Source organism: Mus caroli, unplaced genomic scaffold (assembly GCF_978045245.1).
Source record: "Mus caroli unplaced genomic scaffold, Mus_caroli_1 scaffold_3, whole genome shotgun sequence".
NCBI classification, from domain to species: Eukaryota; Metazoa; Chordata; class Mammalia; order Rodentia; family Muridae; genus Mus; species Mus caroli.
Genome location: NW_028227258.1, coordinates 78,750,882 through 78,770,000, shown reverse-complemented (window position 1 = coordinate 78,770,000; position 19,119 = coordinate 78,750,882). Strand labels below are relative to the sequence as shown.

At 41.5% G+C, this 19,119-nt stretch overlaps 1 protein-coding gene across 1 annotated transcript in view; it reads left to right on the top strand.

The window, feature by feature from the left end:
- Positions 1-18,751, top strand: part of Dchs2 (dachsous cadherin-related 2) — a 238,144-nt gene extending 219,393 nt beyond the window's left edge. The window contains exons 17-20 of the mRNA XM_029475593.2: positions 2,643-2,773; positions 6,645-6,931; positions 10,357-10,489; positions 12,475-18,751. Of these exons, the coding sequence (XP_029331453.1) occupies positions 2,643-2,773; positions 6,645-6,931; positions 10,357-10,489; positions 12,475-15,089 (3,166 nt within the window). The 3' untranslated portion in view covers positions 15,090-18,751. The remainder of the gene's footprint in view (positions 1-2,642; positions 2,774-6,644; positions 6,932-10,356; positions 10,490-12,474) is intronic.
- The last annotated feature ends 368 nt before the right edge of the window (positions 18,752-19,119 follow it).

The following is a 19,119-nucleotide window of genomic DNA, read 5'->3' as shown; positions in this document are numbered from 1 at the left end:
CATTCCTATGAAATCCAAGTGGAGGTTTTGCTGCTGTCCTATCTCCAGGAGTATAGAAGGCAGTGGTGTGTGGGCTTTAAGGACAGTAAGCAGTAGCAGTTTGTTCTTAGTGGAATTCAAAAAAGGGAAGAGATGAGACTTAATTTTACATCACTTTAAATTTTAAGATGGGGAAAGGAAAAGACACCTACAAAGCACCAATAATGCAAAAGAAATTATGCCTACTTTCAAGATGCAGTTTCTTAAAAGATAGTCTCTGTAACTGGCTCATATGAATACTCTCTGAAATGAAGGTGACAGTATACTTTACAATGTACCTGCTTCTTCCTGGATTTATAGATGTGGGGTTTTTTTTGTTTTTTGTTTTTGTTTTTTTGCAATATTTTATTGGGTTCTCTTATCCACCACCCTTCCAACTCTTATTCCACCCAAATCTCTTTCAACCTCCCAACAATAGGTGAGAGAGAGAGAGACAGAGAGACAGACAGACAGAGACACAGAGAGAGAGAGAGACAGAGAGAGAGAGAGAGAGAGAGAGAGAGAGAGAGAGAGAGAGAGAGAGAGAGTTAGAGGGGGAAAGGGGTACAGACCTCTTTCAACTACTTCCTGCTAGTTAAGGGCATTGAGTTACTTGGAACAAGTCCAGTCTTTGTCTCCAGGATATCCATTTTTTCCTTCTCTCCTCTTTGCCCATGGCCACTTGACAAATTGCATCAGCAGGATCCAGCAGCAACCTCCTCTGAGCAAGTATACCCGGTTCCTCTTGGAGCTCTGGCATTTATAGTCTCTCGAAAGCTTCCAGACTTACAAATGTCATATACACTCTCAGAAACTATCTGCAGCTGGCAAAACCATGCCCCTGCTAGAGAGTGATTCGTATCATAATCACCTGCTGTGAAGCAGCCTCTTATCGCACACCTGGGATTAAAACAAAAACATATTTACTTAACATTGCTAGGCTTTTTAAAAAAGAAATCAAAATTCTCACTACATGACTCTCACAACATTTATTAGAGAAAAATGAAAGGGGGTTATGATTAGGTACTCTGTATGTGCAATACAGAAAGCATGCCCGGGAAGGGGCCCATTATAAGGAGCACAGATTTTGAATCGAGCAAGACCTAAGATTGGATTCTGGATCTACCATTTAATAAATCTCTAGCCATGGTAAAGCCTGCAGAAATTAACACTCAACATTAATTAGAGAAAATTGTTAGAGTGATAGTCATCCATCTATCCTAAAGCAACACAGGAAAGAGGCAGACAGATACCCCATCACAACTATAACTATTGTGGCAGGAAAATGTGTAGTGTACTATGGTCATAAAGAGTATGAGAATCCCTACTGGAGCTGTGAGCTTTAGAAAGTAACCAGAGTGTAAGGATGGAAGCATCAGCCAGAAGCCAGCACTTATAGTGTCAAGCATATTTGCTTGGGAAATTGAATGGTTTTAATGTGGAGAGTCAACTAGATGTTTAAATAGGGGTTCAGGTTTTCAAACTGCTATTGATTTATTTTTAATGGGTGCATGGTGGCAAAGGGAGGTTTGCACATATGAGTGTAGGTGCCTGTGGAGGCCAAATGGCATCAGAAGTAATTGTGAACTACAAGATGTGGGTGCTAGGAACTGCACTTGGGTCTTCTTCAAGAAGTATACATTCTTAACCACTGTGCCATCTCTCAAGTCCTAAGGATGCATTCCAAGGAAATGGGTACAGAGACTGGCTAGCACAGGCATGCACTTCCCTGTGTTTAGTGTAGGAAATCCCATGCTTTTCTGGATTTAGTACAAAAAACTCAAGTCCCAGTTTGTCTTGACTTCACTGGTTGTGAAAACATTGGATTTCCCATGTTCTAACATACTGTTAGGTCCTAGATTCAAGTGGTGTTTGATCACTCTACCCGAGTCTCTCAAGACAGGGCCAAAATAAATAACACACCAATCTAAGGGACACTGAAGAGATCAATTGACCAGGGTTGCAATCTGATGATGCTAAGAGTAGTGAGAGAAGGGGAGAAGGTAAGGCCAGTAGAAGTCACTCTAGCTTGGCTGGTAGAACAGTTCACTATAGCACTACCCCAGGGAGATTAAATCACACTGTGTGAATTCCATCAGAATTCACCCTTTCTTCTCTGAACAGTGCAAGCCCATTATGACCCAGTTGCTCCTTCATCATGACAGCAAGCTCTCCAAGTCTATAATGTTGGTTGGTTTGAAATTTGGATCTGAATAGTATCCGTATATAGCCATCACTTTGACAGGATGTTTTCATGGTACAATTAGATGGAAGTATGTAGCAATCCCCAAGCAATAGGGTGGGCACAAGTGTTGGTACATGGATTGTTTAGATTATTCTTAGAATTTTAAAGACTGTCTCCAAGAAATTGTGCATTTATTTTTACATTAATGCTTCATGGCCTCCTGGCAGCTTGCTGGAGCTTGTTCTTGAAACTTGTCAAAAATACATAAATTTCAAGCTACCATTCTTGTGAAATAAATTGTAAATGATGCTATTTAGAAAAGGCCATGGGAGAAATAAACGTCAGGGGATTCACATAAAAAATTAAACTAGATTTGATATTTATGTTTTTTATACTTCCAAGATGGCTCATAACATTCCTTGATTCTTTTCCAAAACAGCTTGATTGTGCAAGCCACAGACAGAGGGGTGCCCAGGCTTTCTGGTACAGCTCTGGTCAAGATACAGGTGACTGATATAAACGACAATGCCCCGGTCTTTCTCCCCTCAGAAGCAGTAGAAATTGCAGAAAGTAAGTATGGCAATTTGGAATCAGCTTTTGATTGACTTACACATTCATCTTTTTTTTTCCAACAGCCAGAAAGTTCTATTAAGTATAGTTCTCAACAGCCATGCAAGCCAGATAATTTTGTCTTCATTTTATTGGTCTTAAGAGAAATATCAAATATCAAGGGCTTTATATCCTAACACTTGGATTTGCGTACAGATGGGCTGGCGGCTGAGTCTCTAGCCTCCAACTTTCAGTGCTTACAGTGTGTATATGTGCAGCCATTTCTTTTTTTTTTTTTTTTTTTTATTTTTTTTGATTTTTAATATTTTTATTACATATTTTCCTCAATTACATTTCCAATGCTATCCCAAAAGTCCCCCATAGCGCCCCCCACTTCCCTACCCACCCATTCCCATTCTTTTGGCCCTGGCATTCCCCTATATTGGGGCATATAAAGTTTGCAAGTCCAATGGGCCTCTCTTTCCATTGATGGCCGACTAGGCCATCTTTCGATACATATGCAGCTAGAGACAAGAGCTCCGGGGTTCTGGTTAGTACATCATGTTGTTCCAACAATAGGGTTGCAGATCCCTTTAGCTCCTTGGGTACTTTCTCTAGCTTCTCCATTGGGAGCCCTGTGATACATCCAATAGCTGACTGTGAACATCCACTCCTGTGTTTGCTAGGCCCCGGCATCGTCTCACAAGAGACAGCTATATTTGGGTCCTTTCAGCAAAATCTTGCTAGTGTATGTAATGGTGTCAGCGTTTAGAAGCTGATTATGGGATGGATCCCTGGATACAGCAGTCTCTAAATGGTCCATCCTTTCATCACAGCTACGAACTTTGTCTCTGTAACTCCTTCCCTGGGTGTTTTGTTCCCAATTTTAAGAAGGTGCACAGTGTCCACACTTTGGTCTTCATTCTTCTTGAGTTTCATGCGTTTATCAAATTGTATCTTATATCTTGAGTATCCTAAGTTTTGGGCTAATATCCACTTATCAGTGAATACATATTGTGTGAGTTCTTTTGTGATTGTGTTACTTCACTCAAGATGATGCCCTCCAGGTCCATCCATTTGGCTAGGAATTTCATAAATTCATTCTTTTTAATAGCTGAGTAGTACTCCATTGTGTAAATGTACCATAATTTCTGTATCCATTCCTCTGTTGAGGGACATCTGGGTTCTTTCCAGCTTCTGGCTATTATAAATAGGGCTGCTATGAACATAGTGGAGCATGTGTCCTTTTTACCGGTTGGGACATCTTCTGGATATATGCCCAGGAGAGGTATTGCTGGATCCTCCGGTAGTACTATGTCCAATTTTCTGAGGAACCGCCAGACTGATTTCCAGAGTGGTTGTACAAGCTTGCAATCCCACCAACAATGGAGGAGTGTTCCTCTTTCTCCACATCCTCGCCAGCATCTGCTGTCACCTGAATTTTTGATCTTAGCCATTCTGACTGGTGTGAGGTGGAATCTCAGGGTTGTTTTGATTTGCATTTCCCTGATGATTAAGGATGTCGAACATTTTTTCAGGTGTTTCTCTGCCATTCGGTATTCCTCAGGTGAGAATTCTTTGTTCAGTTCTGAGCCCCATTTTTTAATGGGGTTATTTGACTTTCTGGAGTCCACCTTCTTGAGTTCTTTATATATATTGGATATTAGTCCCTTATCTGATTTAGGATAGGTGAAGATCCTTTCCCAATCTGTTGGTGGTTTTTTTGTCTTATTGATGGTGTCTTTAGCCTTGCAGAAACTTTGTAGTTTCATGAGGTCCCACTTGTCAATTCTCGATCTTACAGCACAAGCCATTACTGTTCTATTCAGGAATTTTTCCCCTGTGCCCATATCTTCAAGGCTTTTCCCCACTTTCTCCTCTATAAGTTTCAGTGTCTCTGGTTTTATGTGAAGTTCCTTGATCCACTTAGACTTGACCTTAGTACAAGGAGATAGGAATGGATCGATTCGCATTCTTCTACATGTTAACAACCAGTTGTGCCAGCACCATTTGTTGAAAATGCTGTCTTTCTTCCACTGGATGTTTTTAGCTCCCTTGTCGAAGATCAAGTGACCATAGGTGTGTGGGTTCATTTCTGGGTCTTCAATTCTATTCCATTGGTCTATTTGTCTGTCACTATACCAGTACCATGCAGTTTTTATCACAATTGCTCTGTAGTAGAGCTTTAGGTCCGGCATGGTGATTCCACCAGAGGTTCTTTTATCCTTGAGAAGAGTTTTTGCTATCCTAGGTTTTTTGTTGTTCCAGATGAATTTGCAGATTGCACTTTCTAATTCGTTGAAGAATTGATTTGGAATTTTGATGGGGATTGCATTGAATCTGTAGATTGCTTTTGGCAAGATAGCCATTTTTACAATGTTGATCCTGCCAATCCATGAGCATGGGAGATCTTTCCATCTTCTGAGATCTTCAGAAGCATTGTTGTTGCCGTAATAATCACTTGACTCTTTTGAGCATGGATTCTGTCAGACTCATGCTTTGTTGATCTTTGCAGGATACTAATGATGATAGAGAAGTTAAATTGTCATTTGCAGAGTTATCACTTTCCTTTAGCATAACCCACATTACTGGTAGAGACTAAAAGACATTGTTTTAGTGGTGGACTCTTTGGGGCATTTATTGTGTAATAATGACCCCATAGTCTGAGAACCCAAAGTTGTCCCATGGTAAATAGTTACACTAGGAAAGCCAACCTCTCCTCCTATAGATATGGTTGAAAATAGCAGTTACCTTTGTTTCTTTCCTCTCTCTATTATTACCAAATTTATCCTGAAACATTCTGAACATTTATTTTACTGACTTCACTTTCCAAACAAATTATACAGACTCCCTTCCACAGAAATCTCTCCACATGAGGATGCCTGTAACTGTTATTCTATAAACAAAACATTTCAGGTTTATCTCTCACTTTCAGTATTTTCATTTGTTTTGATGAACTGTATGCTGTTTCTAAGCATGTGAATTGGTACAAAAATGTATCAGTGTAACTGGCATGAATATATCACAAGAACAGAGTCCATAAGTCAAAATCTATTGAGTGAGGTAAACTGTGGTTGGTATTCACCAAAAATTCCTCCCCAGCCTTGAAGACTAGAAATTACAAATTCCACATATAATAGAATAATTCTGAATATCTTGGCAGATACTTTCCACTGATACCATACTAGACTCTTAGAAATAAACCTCCTTTCATACGTGGGTTAGGTAGAGACCACGGGAGACACTGAGTGTGTCTTTATTTATTCTGTGATTTTTTTTTCCTGATGAATAAAATCAGAGATTTTCTTCCCTCACTAGCACTGAGTATACTTTGTTTTCTCATAGCCTTGGTAAATTTAGTTCTGAGAAACAAATTTAAAAGAAGAAAGCCATGTTGGTGTCACTATCAAAGAATTAATTTTATGAAATTAAACACTAAGCAGTTAAGTACTAAATCTTACATTTTCTTTCAGTTCTTGCCTGTTTTCCAAGTTAATTATTTGTATTATGTGTTTAGTAATGCCCTTTCTCTCCTCTATGCCCCCGAGAGTCTCTGCTCAGACATAGAAACTCCCGCCACGGGAGAGTACTCGGGATGGTTTTTGATTCTGGAGTTGTGTTGTAAGCATATGGTGGAAAACTATAATATAAAACTGGAGCATAGCCTACTTCCTCAATTTTCTACTCTGTGGTAGATTTTCACTTTTATTGTACTTATAAATTCTTCTGTGTTTTGATTTAGTCCATAATGAGCTTTAGATGAGAAATCAGGCCAGAAAAAAAAAAAGAAAAATCATTTTAGATTTAAAATGAAAATACTTGGGCTGAACGATTGAAGAAATGTCTTTTGATGATGAATTTTAATGGGATCTGACATTGGTCATGATTGCAGATTCTTTGCCTGGTGTAATTGTGGCTCGGGTATCCGTCCATGATGCGGATCTGAATCCAGCTTTCACCTTCAGTCTTGTCAAAGAAAGCAGCTCTGCAGCCAAGTTTGCTATCAGTCAGGACACTGGAGTGGTGGTGCTGGCGCAAACACTGGATTTTGAAGAAGTTACCGAATATGAGCTGATCGTCCGTGTTTCTGATTCAGTGCACCACACAGAGGGTTCCCTCATCATCCATGTGCTGGATGTCAATGATAATCCACCAGTTTTTACTCAAGATTTCTACCAGGTAAAGAGATACAAACAAACAAACAAACAAACAAAAAACCAAACAAACAACTAGAAGGAACAGGGGATGAAGCTAACAGATGGCTCAGAGGATCTGGTTCGATTCTCAGCACCCAATGGGAATTAACTCCAGATCCACAGGATATGCTATCATTTTCTGGTCTCTACGGACATCAGGCATGTACCTGAGACACAAACAGGCAGGAAAAAAAATCCTATATACTTCAAATGAATAACAGTGGCGAGTGAAGTCAGCCCTCCATCACCACTAGGCTGGTCTAGGCTAACAGCATTCACTGTTGTTCATCCTGAGTTAATGTTGCAGTCTTGTCTATCACATTGTGGATCAGAAGTCATCTGGAATTATGAGGCTCTTTTATTTATGTTTGCTGAGTTTGGGGACCATCAGACCTTTGTATTTTCTCTTGTGTGTGTGTGTGTGTTTGTAGAGTTGTAGTTCAGTTGTTCACAACTATTGAAATTTGTCTAGTATTTGCAAGGCCACAGGGAAGATGAACAAGTTTGCATTATCTGACAATGCTTTGGACAGATTTGTTATTTTTTTGGAAGACATGGATTAACATTTCACACAAACAGATTGTGAGCAGATCTAGAAAGTGCAGAATTTGGGGCTGGAGAGATGGCTCATTGCGGAAGAGCACTGACTGCTCTTCCAGAGGTCCTGAATTCGATTCCCAGCAACCACATGGTGGCTCACAACCATCTGTAATGGGATCCAATGCCCTCTTCTGGTGTGTTTGAAGACAGCTACAGTGTACCCATATACATAAAATAAATAAACTTTTTAAAAAATAAAAAAGAAGGTGCAGAATTTAGATTTTAGGGCAGTCTGTATGTTTACAGAAATTAGAACCGTGACCACAGTCTACTGAGGTCCCAGAAATGAATGCCAATACTCTTCAATGGAGGAAATGTAAGGTGAATAACAGAACTTAACCTAAGTAACACTTCTCCATAAAGCCTCACTTGAGTCATGCAATTAATACCATAGGCATACAATTACCCACTATACTACTTTCTGTCATTTGGATATAATCTAGAAAGAAAATGCTTAATAGTAAAACCAAGCTTGAATAACATTAAAACTGTTTTCTAAATCCTGGGACCATTAACATTTCAGTTTATCCATGCTAAACATCAGTGTGTCTGTCTTCCTTAGGATTTTATTGCTGTGAAGAGAGACCATGATCATAATTTTTATAAAAGAAAATGGTTAACTTGGGCTAGTCCTTCAGGTCCAGAGGTTTAGTTCATTATTGCCAGGGCAGGACACATGACAGCTGGACGTTGTGCTGGGGAGGAAGCTAAGAGGTCTACATCTGGAGCATCAGGCAGCAGGAAGAGTGACATTGAGCCAGACTTGAGTTTCTGAAACCCCAAAACCCATCCCAAGTGGCATACTTCCTTCAACAAGGCCATATGTATGCCAGCAAAGCCACCCCTCCCAATAGTGTCACTTTCTATGAGCCTATTTGGGCCACCTTCATCCACACCACCACATTCTGCTCCCTGGCTTTGTAGGCTTGTAGCCATACCATAATGCAAAAGTGCTTCAGTCCAACTTCAGAAGTCCCCATAGTCTATCAGTCTCAACCCCATTTAAAATTCCCAAGTCTAAAGTCTCTTCTGAGTCACATCGCAATATCTAAACTGTAATTTTCTATAAAATCAAAATAAGAAAACACATACTTCCAGCATATAGTGTCACATGATATACATTACTGTCCCAGAAGAGGGGAAAGGAATCAGTGAGGAAATGCTGGACTGAAACGAGACTGCAAACCAGCTGGGCAAACTCCAGACTTTGTGTCTTTATGCCCGATGTCAAATCACTTTCCAGATCTCCAACTCCTTCCAGCTTTGTTGACTACAACACACTTTTCCCTCTTGAGCTTGTACCACTCCCTGCTAGCGGCTTTCTACAGCAGGTATCCCATGACTCTGTCATCTCCATCATTTGGGGATCTCTGGGCTTCATCCTCACAGCTTCATGCATCTCTAGATGTACATACAATAACAACCCTGACACATGCCTGGCCTCAGTGGCTTTCCTTAGTTGTGGAGGAAGATTCCATACCCCTTTCTTTTATCCTTGACTTTGAAGCCAAAACCATGTGGCTGAAGGCTGCCAAGTTGCATTGCTTGCTAGAGCATGAACACGGCCTCCTTGTTCAAATACATTGTCACCACCTTTTGTTTTCCATGGTAGTTTTCTATGTCTTAACTTGGCTCTTTTGGAACTTGATCTGTAGACCGGGCTGGTCTCAAACTCAGAGATCCACCTGTTTCTGTTTCCAGAGTGCTGGGGTTAATGTCGTGAGCTACCATGTTTGCTTCTGAACTTTTCTTCTTAAATTCCTTTGTACACGTTGGAAGCTGAGCTGGGTGGGGATCTTGTTCTGGGATCACTTTTCTCTATTCCAATTAGCGACTTTCAGTTTCTTTAATCTGTTTACGATTTCCAGTGTTCCTGTTCTCCTCAAACTGTCCATTTTTATTTTCCCTTTCTCAGCTTGCTCCTTTTCATGTTAGATCTGCATAAGACTGGCCACTAACAACTATGTAACACCCTCAATACTAAGCTGTTTTGAAATCTCCTCTGCCAAAGCTGTTAATACATATGTCTTCTTTCAGTTTAGCCTCAGGTGCATTTTTTTGTTTTGAAAAGGGCAGAAAGCAGCCACGTTCTTCACCACAATATCACAAGAATGGTCTCTATGCCACACACGAATACTCTTTTCCTCTGAAACCTCTTGAGCCAGGTCCCCACAGTTCAGATCACCCTCAGCACCATTGTCTTCCATGCTCCTACTGGTATGTCCCATTAAGCTCTGCTTAAAACGTTCAACTGCCTTTCTAATTCAAAAGTTCCAAAGTCCACATCCCTCTAAGCAAAAGCACAGTCAGGCCTGTCACAGCAATACCCCATTCTCTGGCACTAACTTCAGTCTTATTTGAGTTTTATTGCTGTGAAGAGACACCATGACCACAACAATTTTTATAAAGAGAAAAAATTAGTTGAAACTGGCCTACAGGTTCAGAGCACAGGTAGACATGAGGCTGGAGATGGAGCTAAGAGTTCTACATCTGGATCAGCACATAGCAAAAAAAGAGAGTGACAGTGGGCCAGGCTTGAACTTCTGAATCCCACAGTCCACTCCCAACCCCACACTTCCACTTCCTCCAACAAGGCCACACCTACTCCAACAAGGCCACACCTCCCAATAATGCCATTCCCAATCATCCCCTAAGGGGGCCATATTCATTCAAACCATGACAAGGCCTACCGAAGGCAGACTGGGGAGTTTCTTGAGCCAACATTAATGACATGGTATCAGGCTCTGCCTATGCTCCTGGAAATTACTTGTTTGCCAGCGTGTTGCCTTTGTCCCCTTTTATCTTCAGGCTGCAGTTCCTGAACTCACACCTGGAGGGTACTTGGTGCTGACCCTGTCTGCCACCGACTTAGAAAGCAATGGAGACATTTCTTACCGGATCCTTTCCCCTCCTGAGGGATTCGCCATCGACCCCAGGAATGGTAAGTTAATACCAGCTGTCGTGCATCACAGGTTATTGTACAGAAACATGGACTCCTCAGCTTTGAATGCTCCTAACACAGCCCTCTGCCATCCTCCCATTCCCTGCAGTTACAGGCACTGCTCTCTTACCTATCTGAAGTAGTAAAAGGCAGTGGTACATCTTCATCATCTCAGTGGGCAGACAGCAAAGGGTGTTGGTTAAATGCTGCTCAACGGTAAGTGCCTGAGTTCATGTGTCCAACCAACAGAGTTTATTTGTTCTGTGACTCAACAAGAATCAAAATAATGTGAAAAAGATCAGCTCATTTTTTGCAGGATTTCATATGATTAGAGTGTGGAAGCTGGTTTTCTCAGCCTAGTGCAAAAAAGAAGTAATAGCCCCATATATTCGATAAAGACAAGGATAATCCAAAGGTGGATACACTTTAGTTTCCATTTCTATCAAATGGAAGCCATTGCATAGTACTGCACAGTTCTGCGTTATGGGGTATCTTCCAGGCCCTTTGTATTTTTGTCAGAGAGGACAGCTGTGGTATGCAATGTACCCAGACAAGCAACTGCTCACTCAAACCCTTCAGCAACAAGGGACATTAATCGTAAATAAGCATTGAATGCTGAACTTAATAAAGAGGGATGATCAGCCACGCGGTGTCCTGGTGGGGCACAATCTGGAAAACATTAGGGCTCTGCCATCACAGTATCTCTACCCATCACAGCATCACTTCAAGAGAGAGGTGAGTTTAAGATTAATCGTAGAATTATCTGAAAGATGACTTTAGGTCCCAAGTATCAGAAGAAGACTCACTGGGTGCTTGTAATGAGAGAATAAGAAATGCTATACAACTTGTAGGTGTGTGCTTTACATGTAAGGTCATCAGGAGCTTCACTGCCCTTCATGACTTTGTCTTTGAACCTTCTCATCTCACAGGACTTCAGGCACTGGCAACTCTTGTCCCACATCGGCCAATAGCAGTATGTGGATTTCAGGCCTTTGAACACTTAAGTCTTAGCAGCACGATTGCCTGATAGGTGTGGTATGGAAACATTGCCTCAGAGTGTTGATTAGAATGTTTTAAATTAATCCGTCTAGTTCATGGTGTGGCTGTAGTTGAATTGTGATAGTTAAACCTCACCAGTGGTTCAGCAGTTATTTTTAGTGACCACACTTAAAACACTTTAATAATAAGGCCATTGTATACACACTTGTAAAAGACATTATTTCCATGCTTGCCACAATAAGAGATATCTGATATATTTTATCATAAGGAAAAAGACGCCTCTTGATGAATTAACTCATGAGCTTATCTCTGTAATTAAATACTCCACATGCTCATTTTCACTGCTTTTATTTGGATAAAGTGATTTCCAGAGTAGCGCCCCCTCGTGTGTGTGTGTGTGTGTGTGTATGTGTGTGTGTGAGTGTGTATGTGTGTGTGTGAGGGAGGTCCAGGCACACATACTCTACCACTTGAATGCTTGAATATCCAAGCCATTTAATTTTTATTTGAGACAGAGTCTCATTGTACATCCCAGTCTGGTCCCTAACTTTCAATCCTCCTGCCTCAGCCTCCCAAATGCTAGGATTATCGGCATGCACTACCCTGCCCTGCTCAGAATAGTTATCTTTTAGTTATCCCCGCTCAGCTAGATCATCTCTGGATATGTATTTAGAGATAATGGAATAAAATAAAACTATATAAGACAAGAGTGTACTTTCTTTGAAAACTAATAATGAAACAACTTACTATACAAAAGCAGTTCAGGAAAAAATGTAGCAAAGGCAGCCTCAAACAGCCCATGTAAATGGAAACTGAAGCTTTTGCATAAATATAATAATTTTGAAATCTATTTGGACTTCTTGTTGGCTGTAACTTAAAACACCCAGCAAAGAGCAAAGCACATTTGCATATTCAGTAAGCATTTGCTAGCTAAACAGCTCATGAACACTTAGCTCACAGCATTGACACACTGTCTTATTTTTCAGGGACCATATTTACTACTGATTCTGTATCACTTCTGGAAAAAATACCAACACTTCGGTTTCTTGTTGAAGCCAGTGATGGTGGAATTCCCTCCTTGACGGCTCTCACATTAGTGGAGATACAAATACAAGATGTAAACAACTATGCCCCCGAGTTTCCAGCAGGATGCTATAATCTTAGCTTGAGTGAAGATACCCCCATCGGAAGTACCCTCATGACATTTTCAACTATCGACGGTGACTACTCTTTCGAAAACACACACACCGAGTATTCTATCATCAGCGGCAACTTACACAACTACTTCCACATTGAAACCAGCCTACTTGGTTCAGAACATCCCAACCAGCAGAGTGGTGCTCTTGTGTTGCTTCATGCTCTGGACAGAGAAGCTAGTGCCAGCCACAAGCTTGTGATTCTGGCGTCTGACCATGGCTGCCCTCCACTGAGTTCCACAAGTGTCATAGCAATAGACGTTCTTGATATCAATGACAATGCACCTGCCTTCAGCAGTCGAGGCTACCACGCCCATGTCAAGGAAAGCACCCCGGTGGGGAGTCACATCACCATGGTATCGGCAGATGACCCTGACAAAGGTTCACATGCAGAAATCATCTATGGCATAATCTCTGGAAATGAAAAAGAACATTTTTACTTAGAAGAAAGAACTGGGGTTCTTTATTTGGTGAAACCTCTGGATTATGAGGAAACAGTAGCCTTCACTTTAACCATCCAAGCTACAGATGAGGAGGAGAAACACGTCTCTTTTGCTGCTGTGCATATCAGTGTGTTAGATGACAATGACCACTCACCTCAGTTTCTGTCCTCTACCTTGGCCTGCATCACTCCTGAAAACCTGCCTCCTCTCTCCATCATATGTTCTGTGCACGCTCTGGATTTTGACAGCGGGCCTTACGGGGAGGTGACTTACTCTATTGTGTCACCCTGCCTTGTCACACACGGGATGCATCCTTATCAGGATCTCTTTGCCATTGATCCTTTGACAGGGGACATTCACACTGAGCAAATGCTTGACTATGAGAGTGTCAGGGAGTACTGCCTCCTGGTTCAGGCCAAAGACAGAGGTGATGCCTCAGCTTCTCTGGAGGTTTGGGTGGAAGTTGAAGGGGTAGACGAGTTTGAACCCATTTTTACTCAAAACCAATATTTTTTCAGTCTCCCTGAGAAGGGTCAAGGACCACAGCTGATTGGCAGAGTAGAGGCCTCGGATGCGGATGCTGGTGTGGATGGGGAGGTGCTCTACTCTCTTAGGACTCCATCCACTGTCTTCTCGGTAAACAAAACGAATGGCAACATTTACTGGGTTAGAGCTCCTCTCCTAGTAAGCAGTCAGCTCAACAAAGAAGACACTCTGGAAGTGAAAATAATTGCTCATAGCCCCAAGCCCGGCTCCAAATCTACATCCTGCAGCGTGTTTGTGAATGTCTCTTTGACAGCCGAAGGACACCATAGAACAGTACTGGTTCACAGTTTCTCCATCAGCCTTGTGGTCTCCTTGTTAGTGTTCCTCTCGCTTGTCTGCACTCTAATTGTACTGATTTTAAGGCATAAGCAAAAAGACCCCCTACACAGCTATGAGGAGAAGAAGACCCCATCATCCCCAGATGCTGATCCCAAATTGACTGGGGCTGCAAGTGAGCTCAAGGCTGGGCAGGAGACCGCCGAGTACAGGGGTGTGACAGGGTCTGGTGAAGTCATGCCTGCTGAATGGTTGAACTTAATGAGTGTCATGGAGAAGGACATTATCCACCTATTCAGGCACTCAAACTACAGTGGCCACTGTTCTGTCGATGGAGAAACTGCAGAAGATAAAGAAATCCAGAGGATAAATGAGAATCCTTATAGAAAGGACTCAGACTCTGCCCTGAGTGACCGGGGTTCTAGGGTGCCGGACTCGGGCATCCCTAGGGACTCTGACCAGCTTTCTTGCCTGTCAGGAGAGACAGATGTGATGACTAGTTCTGAGGTAATGGAAGCCAGCCACATGTTTGAGGAAGGAGTTGGAGGGGAAGGCTGTGACATAATCTATGTTCAAAATAATGCATTATCCCTGAGAAGAGAGGCAACGGCAGGTGTCTTGGCTGAGAGCAGGAGAGAGTCCTTCACTTCAGGCAGTCAGGAAGGAAGATGTGTAGCTCCTTCCACTCAGATGACTTCTGCTGATGATGTCAGAGGCAGCTATGCCTGGGATTACTTCCTCAGTTGGGAACCCAAGTTCCAGCATCTTGCCTCAGTGTTTAATGATATTGCCAGACTAAAGGATGAACATTTGCAGGTGCCTGGCATTCCAAAAGACACGTCCTTTGTTTTCCCACCCCCTTTGATCACAGCAGTAGCGCAGCCAGGGATTAAGGCAGTTCCCCCACGAATGCCAGCCATCACCCTGGGCCAAGTTCTTCCGAAATTCCCCCGGTCTCCCCTTCCCTACCATGGCGGGTCTCTACCAGAAGCTATGACTCCCAACTTCTCTCCGTCTCTTTCCCTACTGACAATGCAGACTCCTGCCAGGTCACCAGTGTTGCCAGATGGAGAATCTAGAGGAACGCACATGCTTGGTACATGGCATGACAGGAAAGCTGAAGACGAAGTTCAAGGATAGACCAACCCTCGTGCTGACTCCGTGCCTGCTCGCCCATCTCTCAGCTCAGACATGAAAAAACTCAAGCAAGTTCAGAAGGATGGGTTCATTCTTACCCAACAGCAGACTATCTCATGTAGCCAGCGTGGTTTTCTAAACTTGCCCACTTCAGTTTCTCAAATCTCTTCCAGCCTTAATGAGAAGTTATTTCCTTGTCTAGATTTTTTTAGGTTACTCTCAGGACTCGTGTGTGTAGGACATTAACTAGTATGTTTTACCATTCCTGTTTCTTTGATGTTGAAAGTTTATGATTTGAATAAGCATCAGAAATTATGACTGGAATTTTTCATGACCCTGTGCTAATATAGCCAAAAATGCACTCTTGATTGAATGAAGCAGAAAACCCGTTCTTGATGTAAGGCTGAGACAGACAGGAGAATCTTAGGCAGCTCAGCATGTTACCAACATGATACTGCTGCCTTCTCTCCAAATGATGACCCCACTGGTGCTCTGTCCAGATAAAAAAAAAACCTTCAAAGATTAATTTATAGAAACCACTTCATTTTATTTTCTTCTAGGGATTGTGACTTTGGGTGTGAGATAATTTATCTACTCAATGTCCACTTTTGAAGTTTGTGTAGATAAAACTGTGTTACTAGCTAATTATAAATTTCATAGAGTATTTTAGCAGTATATTTTTAAATGAAGTTTTTCTTTTATATATATGAAAGTTTCTACTATTAAAGTTAAGGGTGGGTGTCAGAAGTCTCCCTTCCATTTACTGTTCTCCTGTACTCTGTCCTTGCTTGGAATAGTTTCACAAGGAGGTGTAAAGAATTCTGCTTTACCCAGTTCCTGTTTCAGAAACACAGACATGATGTCTGGTGCTCACATGAAGTGTTACAGCCCCTCTCTCTGATGAACCAAGAGGGCATCAGAGACATTTTACAGCATTGAGAGGATAGTTGTATCCTGAAGGTGATGATCAACCAGTCATCCTCCTGGGCTGGGGGCAGCATGGAGACCACAGCCAGGATTTAGGATCACCTTCCAGGAATTCCATTGTGAAACATTTAATGCATCTGGGTATTTTTCTCAGTAGATCAGACAGGCTTCTGCTCCATAACTAGCTCTTTTAATCCCCACCCCCCATCTATCCCACCTTTGGAATTGCATGAAATAATTTCTCTTCACTTAAAAACATTGTAGGTGCAATTTGATATCAAATTTAGTAGGGCAGCAATTTGATGGCTCCCTATACTGATAGAATGTAGGACTATGTCCTCTTGTTGACTCAAACTGAGAGCAAGTGTCTAAGCCCTCATTTTTAAGCAGTGTGATGGCCATGAAGGGTTTTGGATAAGCTTTAATTCCAGGGAAGGTCATCTACATGTGGGCCATTTCAATGTGACAGCACTGATTCATGTCTCACCTTATCTTCAGGGCATCTGAAGACGAAATGTATTGACTTTTGTAAAAGGAAAAAATTGCATAATTATTTCACTGTGCCAATAAGAGTTGTCTTCCACCTCTTCTCAATGAAGAGCATTGATCGGAGGGAGAGGATACTTGGGGTTTTCTTTCCCCAATTCCATCCTTTGTAGCAGAATTACTTGCGTTCACCACAAATACCTTGTTTTTCGATGGGTTTTCCATTTACTTAGGCTTTGAAAAGGGGGTTCTCCATCTCACTCTTTTCTAAGTCATTTGTTTTTGATTTATGACTGAACATGATTCTGTGGGCTTTTTTTCCTCACTAGTTCATAAGCAACAGAAGACAACACACATTTAGAGCTCCTTACCAATATTTAGCAGATCTTTAATTGATGACTTTATTAATACCACCAGAGAACTACAGCACCATCAAATAACTGGCACAAGTCGAGTGGAGGGCAAGATGTGAACACACTGGTTAAGTGTTTATAATAAATCACGTGTCAGCCCTTTAAACCAGAGTGCTTTTCCCTAAGTAAACAATATAATTTCAACTGTCTTCCTTCAAGTTGAATATTAAGCCACCTCATCTGTTCCGTGTTACTTTGCTGATCTCTACACCAGCTTTGGCACTCGGGAGGGGGTACAGAACTTGTTAGTGGAAAATCATATTAAGCCCCAAATTCATAAGCTATAAAATAAAAGACAGTTGTCTCTTGTGGAATTTTTGGCTGCCTGAAATTCTGGACTCTCTTGTTGGCAGCCTTAAAAATCCTGGTGTAAATCAGTACCAAATGGATGTCAAAATTCTGCGTCCCAGTAGTAATCATTGGATCAGCTTCCAAAACAGATTCCTGGGCAAATATAGGGGGAAATGCTGTATCTTTAGGGAATTGCTCATTTCACTGTTTTTAAAAATATTGAAATGTGTTATCCACTACTGGCAGCTCTCATGCTTGCATGTGGAGCCCAAGTTAGATATCCAGCTGGGGTAGGATTTGTTTTTCCACACCTTTATCCTTGACGTTCTCCATACGTTTCTCAAGAAGTTACAGGGGTGAAAATTAACTATTAGCTCATAGCCTACTCATAGCAGTTGCTCTTGTTTTATTTTTGACATTGTGCATGTACCTTAACTCTAAGATAAAAAGAGCAAGTTCTGAATAAGGATCCAAGATGACTAGCTGCTTCAAAGGAATGAAACACAGAAGGGGCTATGGCCAAGGGAGATTTCCAGATAAGCTTATCGAAGGTATCTTCACAGTATATTTTACTTGATCCTAGGAGCTTTGAGCAGGTTGTTTGTGCAGAGAGGGATGGAATGGAAAATCCTTCTGCCAGAGGAATTCTGAGATGGCTGGAGTTGGAGAAGCTTAGCTTAGGACCTAAGCCAGGTGTCCTAGTGTTGGCTTCTGCTCATGTTAGACATGGATGGAGGGAAGAAGGATGGGGGAGTAAAGTTGGGAAATGGAGAACAGAGTAGAAGCTTCGTTCTGAAAAGAACTAGAGGACATAAGCAGATAGATGCAGGAAAACAGAAGGGCATGACCTAGTGCAAAATAGTGCTGTTGTGTTAACTCAGTGAAGGGTCTACTGAGTGATCTGTCTGTCCTTCATGAGGCCACCTTTTTGAGGAACCTCTTTTCTTCTCCTCCTTATGATCTATCAAATTACAAACCAATACTAAATTAAAATGAACTGAACTGCACTTTATATGAAGTCTTTCATGTATTTTCTCTTTGCAACCCTCTCACACACACAAGCACACTGTAGGTGGATTCTATAAAGTATCAGTAGGGTGATTAGGGTTAGGTTTCTTTCCTCTGCGTGAGTTTGTCCTCGGAAATCCACAGAACTGAGTAGTGGGCTTTATATATATAACCAAGGAAAAGGAGTCGCTTGGTTTGCATTGTCAAATATTACATTTGCACAATGTTCAAAGCATAGTGTATAACACAAGACAGAGCCAATTGTCCTCAAAACTTCATTTTTTAACTCTAGTGATATGAGTTATTGTGATTCTGTGTAGGTAAGAGAAAAGTGTCAATTAGAAACAGAATTATGGCAACCTGTGAAAGACCCAGGATGGAATGGCTAGAGTATCAAACTATACATTTCTTCTATAAACTTAGCACTTGACTATTTGATGTCGGTTAGCAGATCCTACTGTCTCTGTCTATGTAGCCTTACTCATTCAACTCAATACGAAACAAAACTAAAACTGTGATGTGAGTAATAAAAAGGGAATGGCGTGCCAAATAAAGAGCAGACACACGATTACATCTCTTGAGTGAGAAGGAATTATTTTGTTTAGAAAACTAAATAAATGTGTCTCATTGTTAGATAGTCAACCCTCAGGGTAAAGGCATGGGCTCCACTTGTGTTCTGAAGCACAGATGGTTTTAGAATAAGTTTTCAGAATGTGTGAATGGGTGTGCATCCTAAAACCCAGTAGGTGAGAATTGGTACTTAGCTCTGTGCTTTTGGCCAGTTGCAGGGTTGAGAGAAGTATGTACAAATGCCCTATTATAGTATCTTAGAGAAGCCAAAACCTATAATGTCCTTCCAAGACAGAATTTTATCTTTCTCTATCTTCCTCACAATGTACACATACACT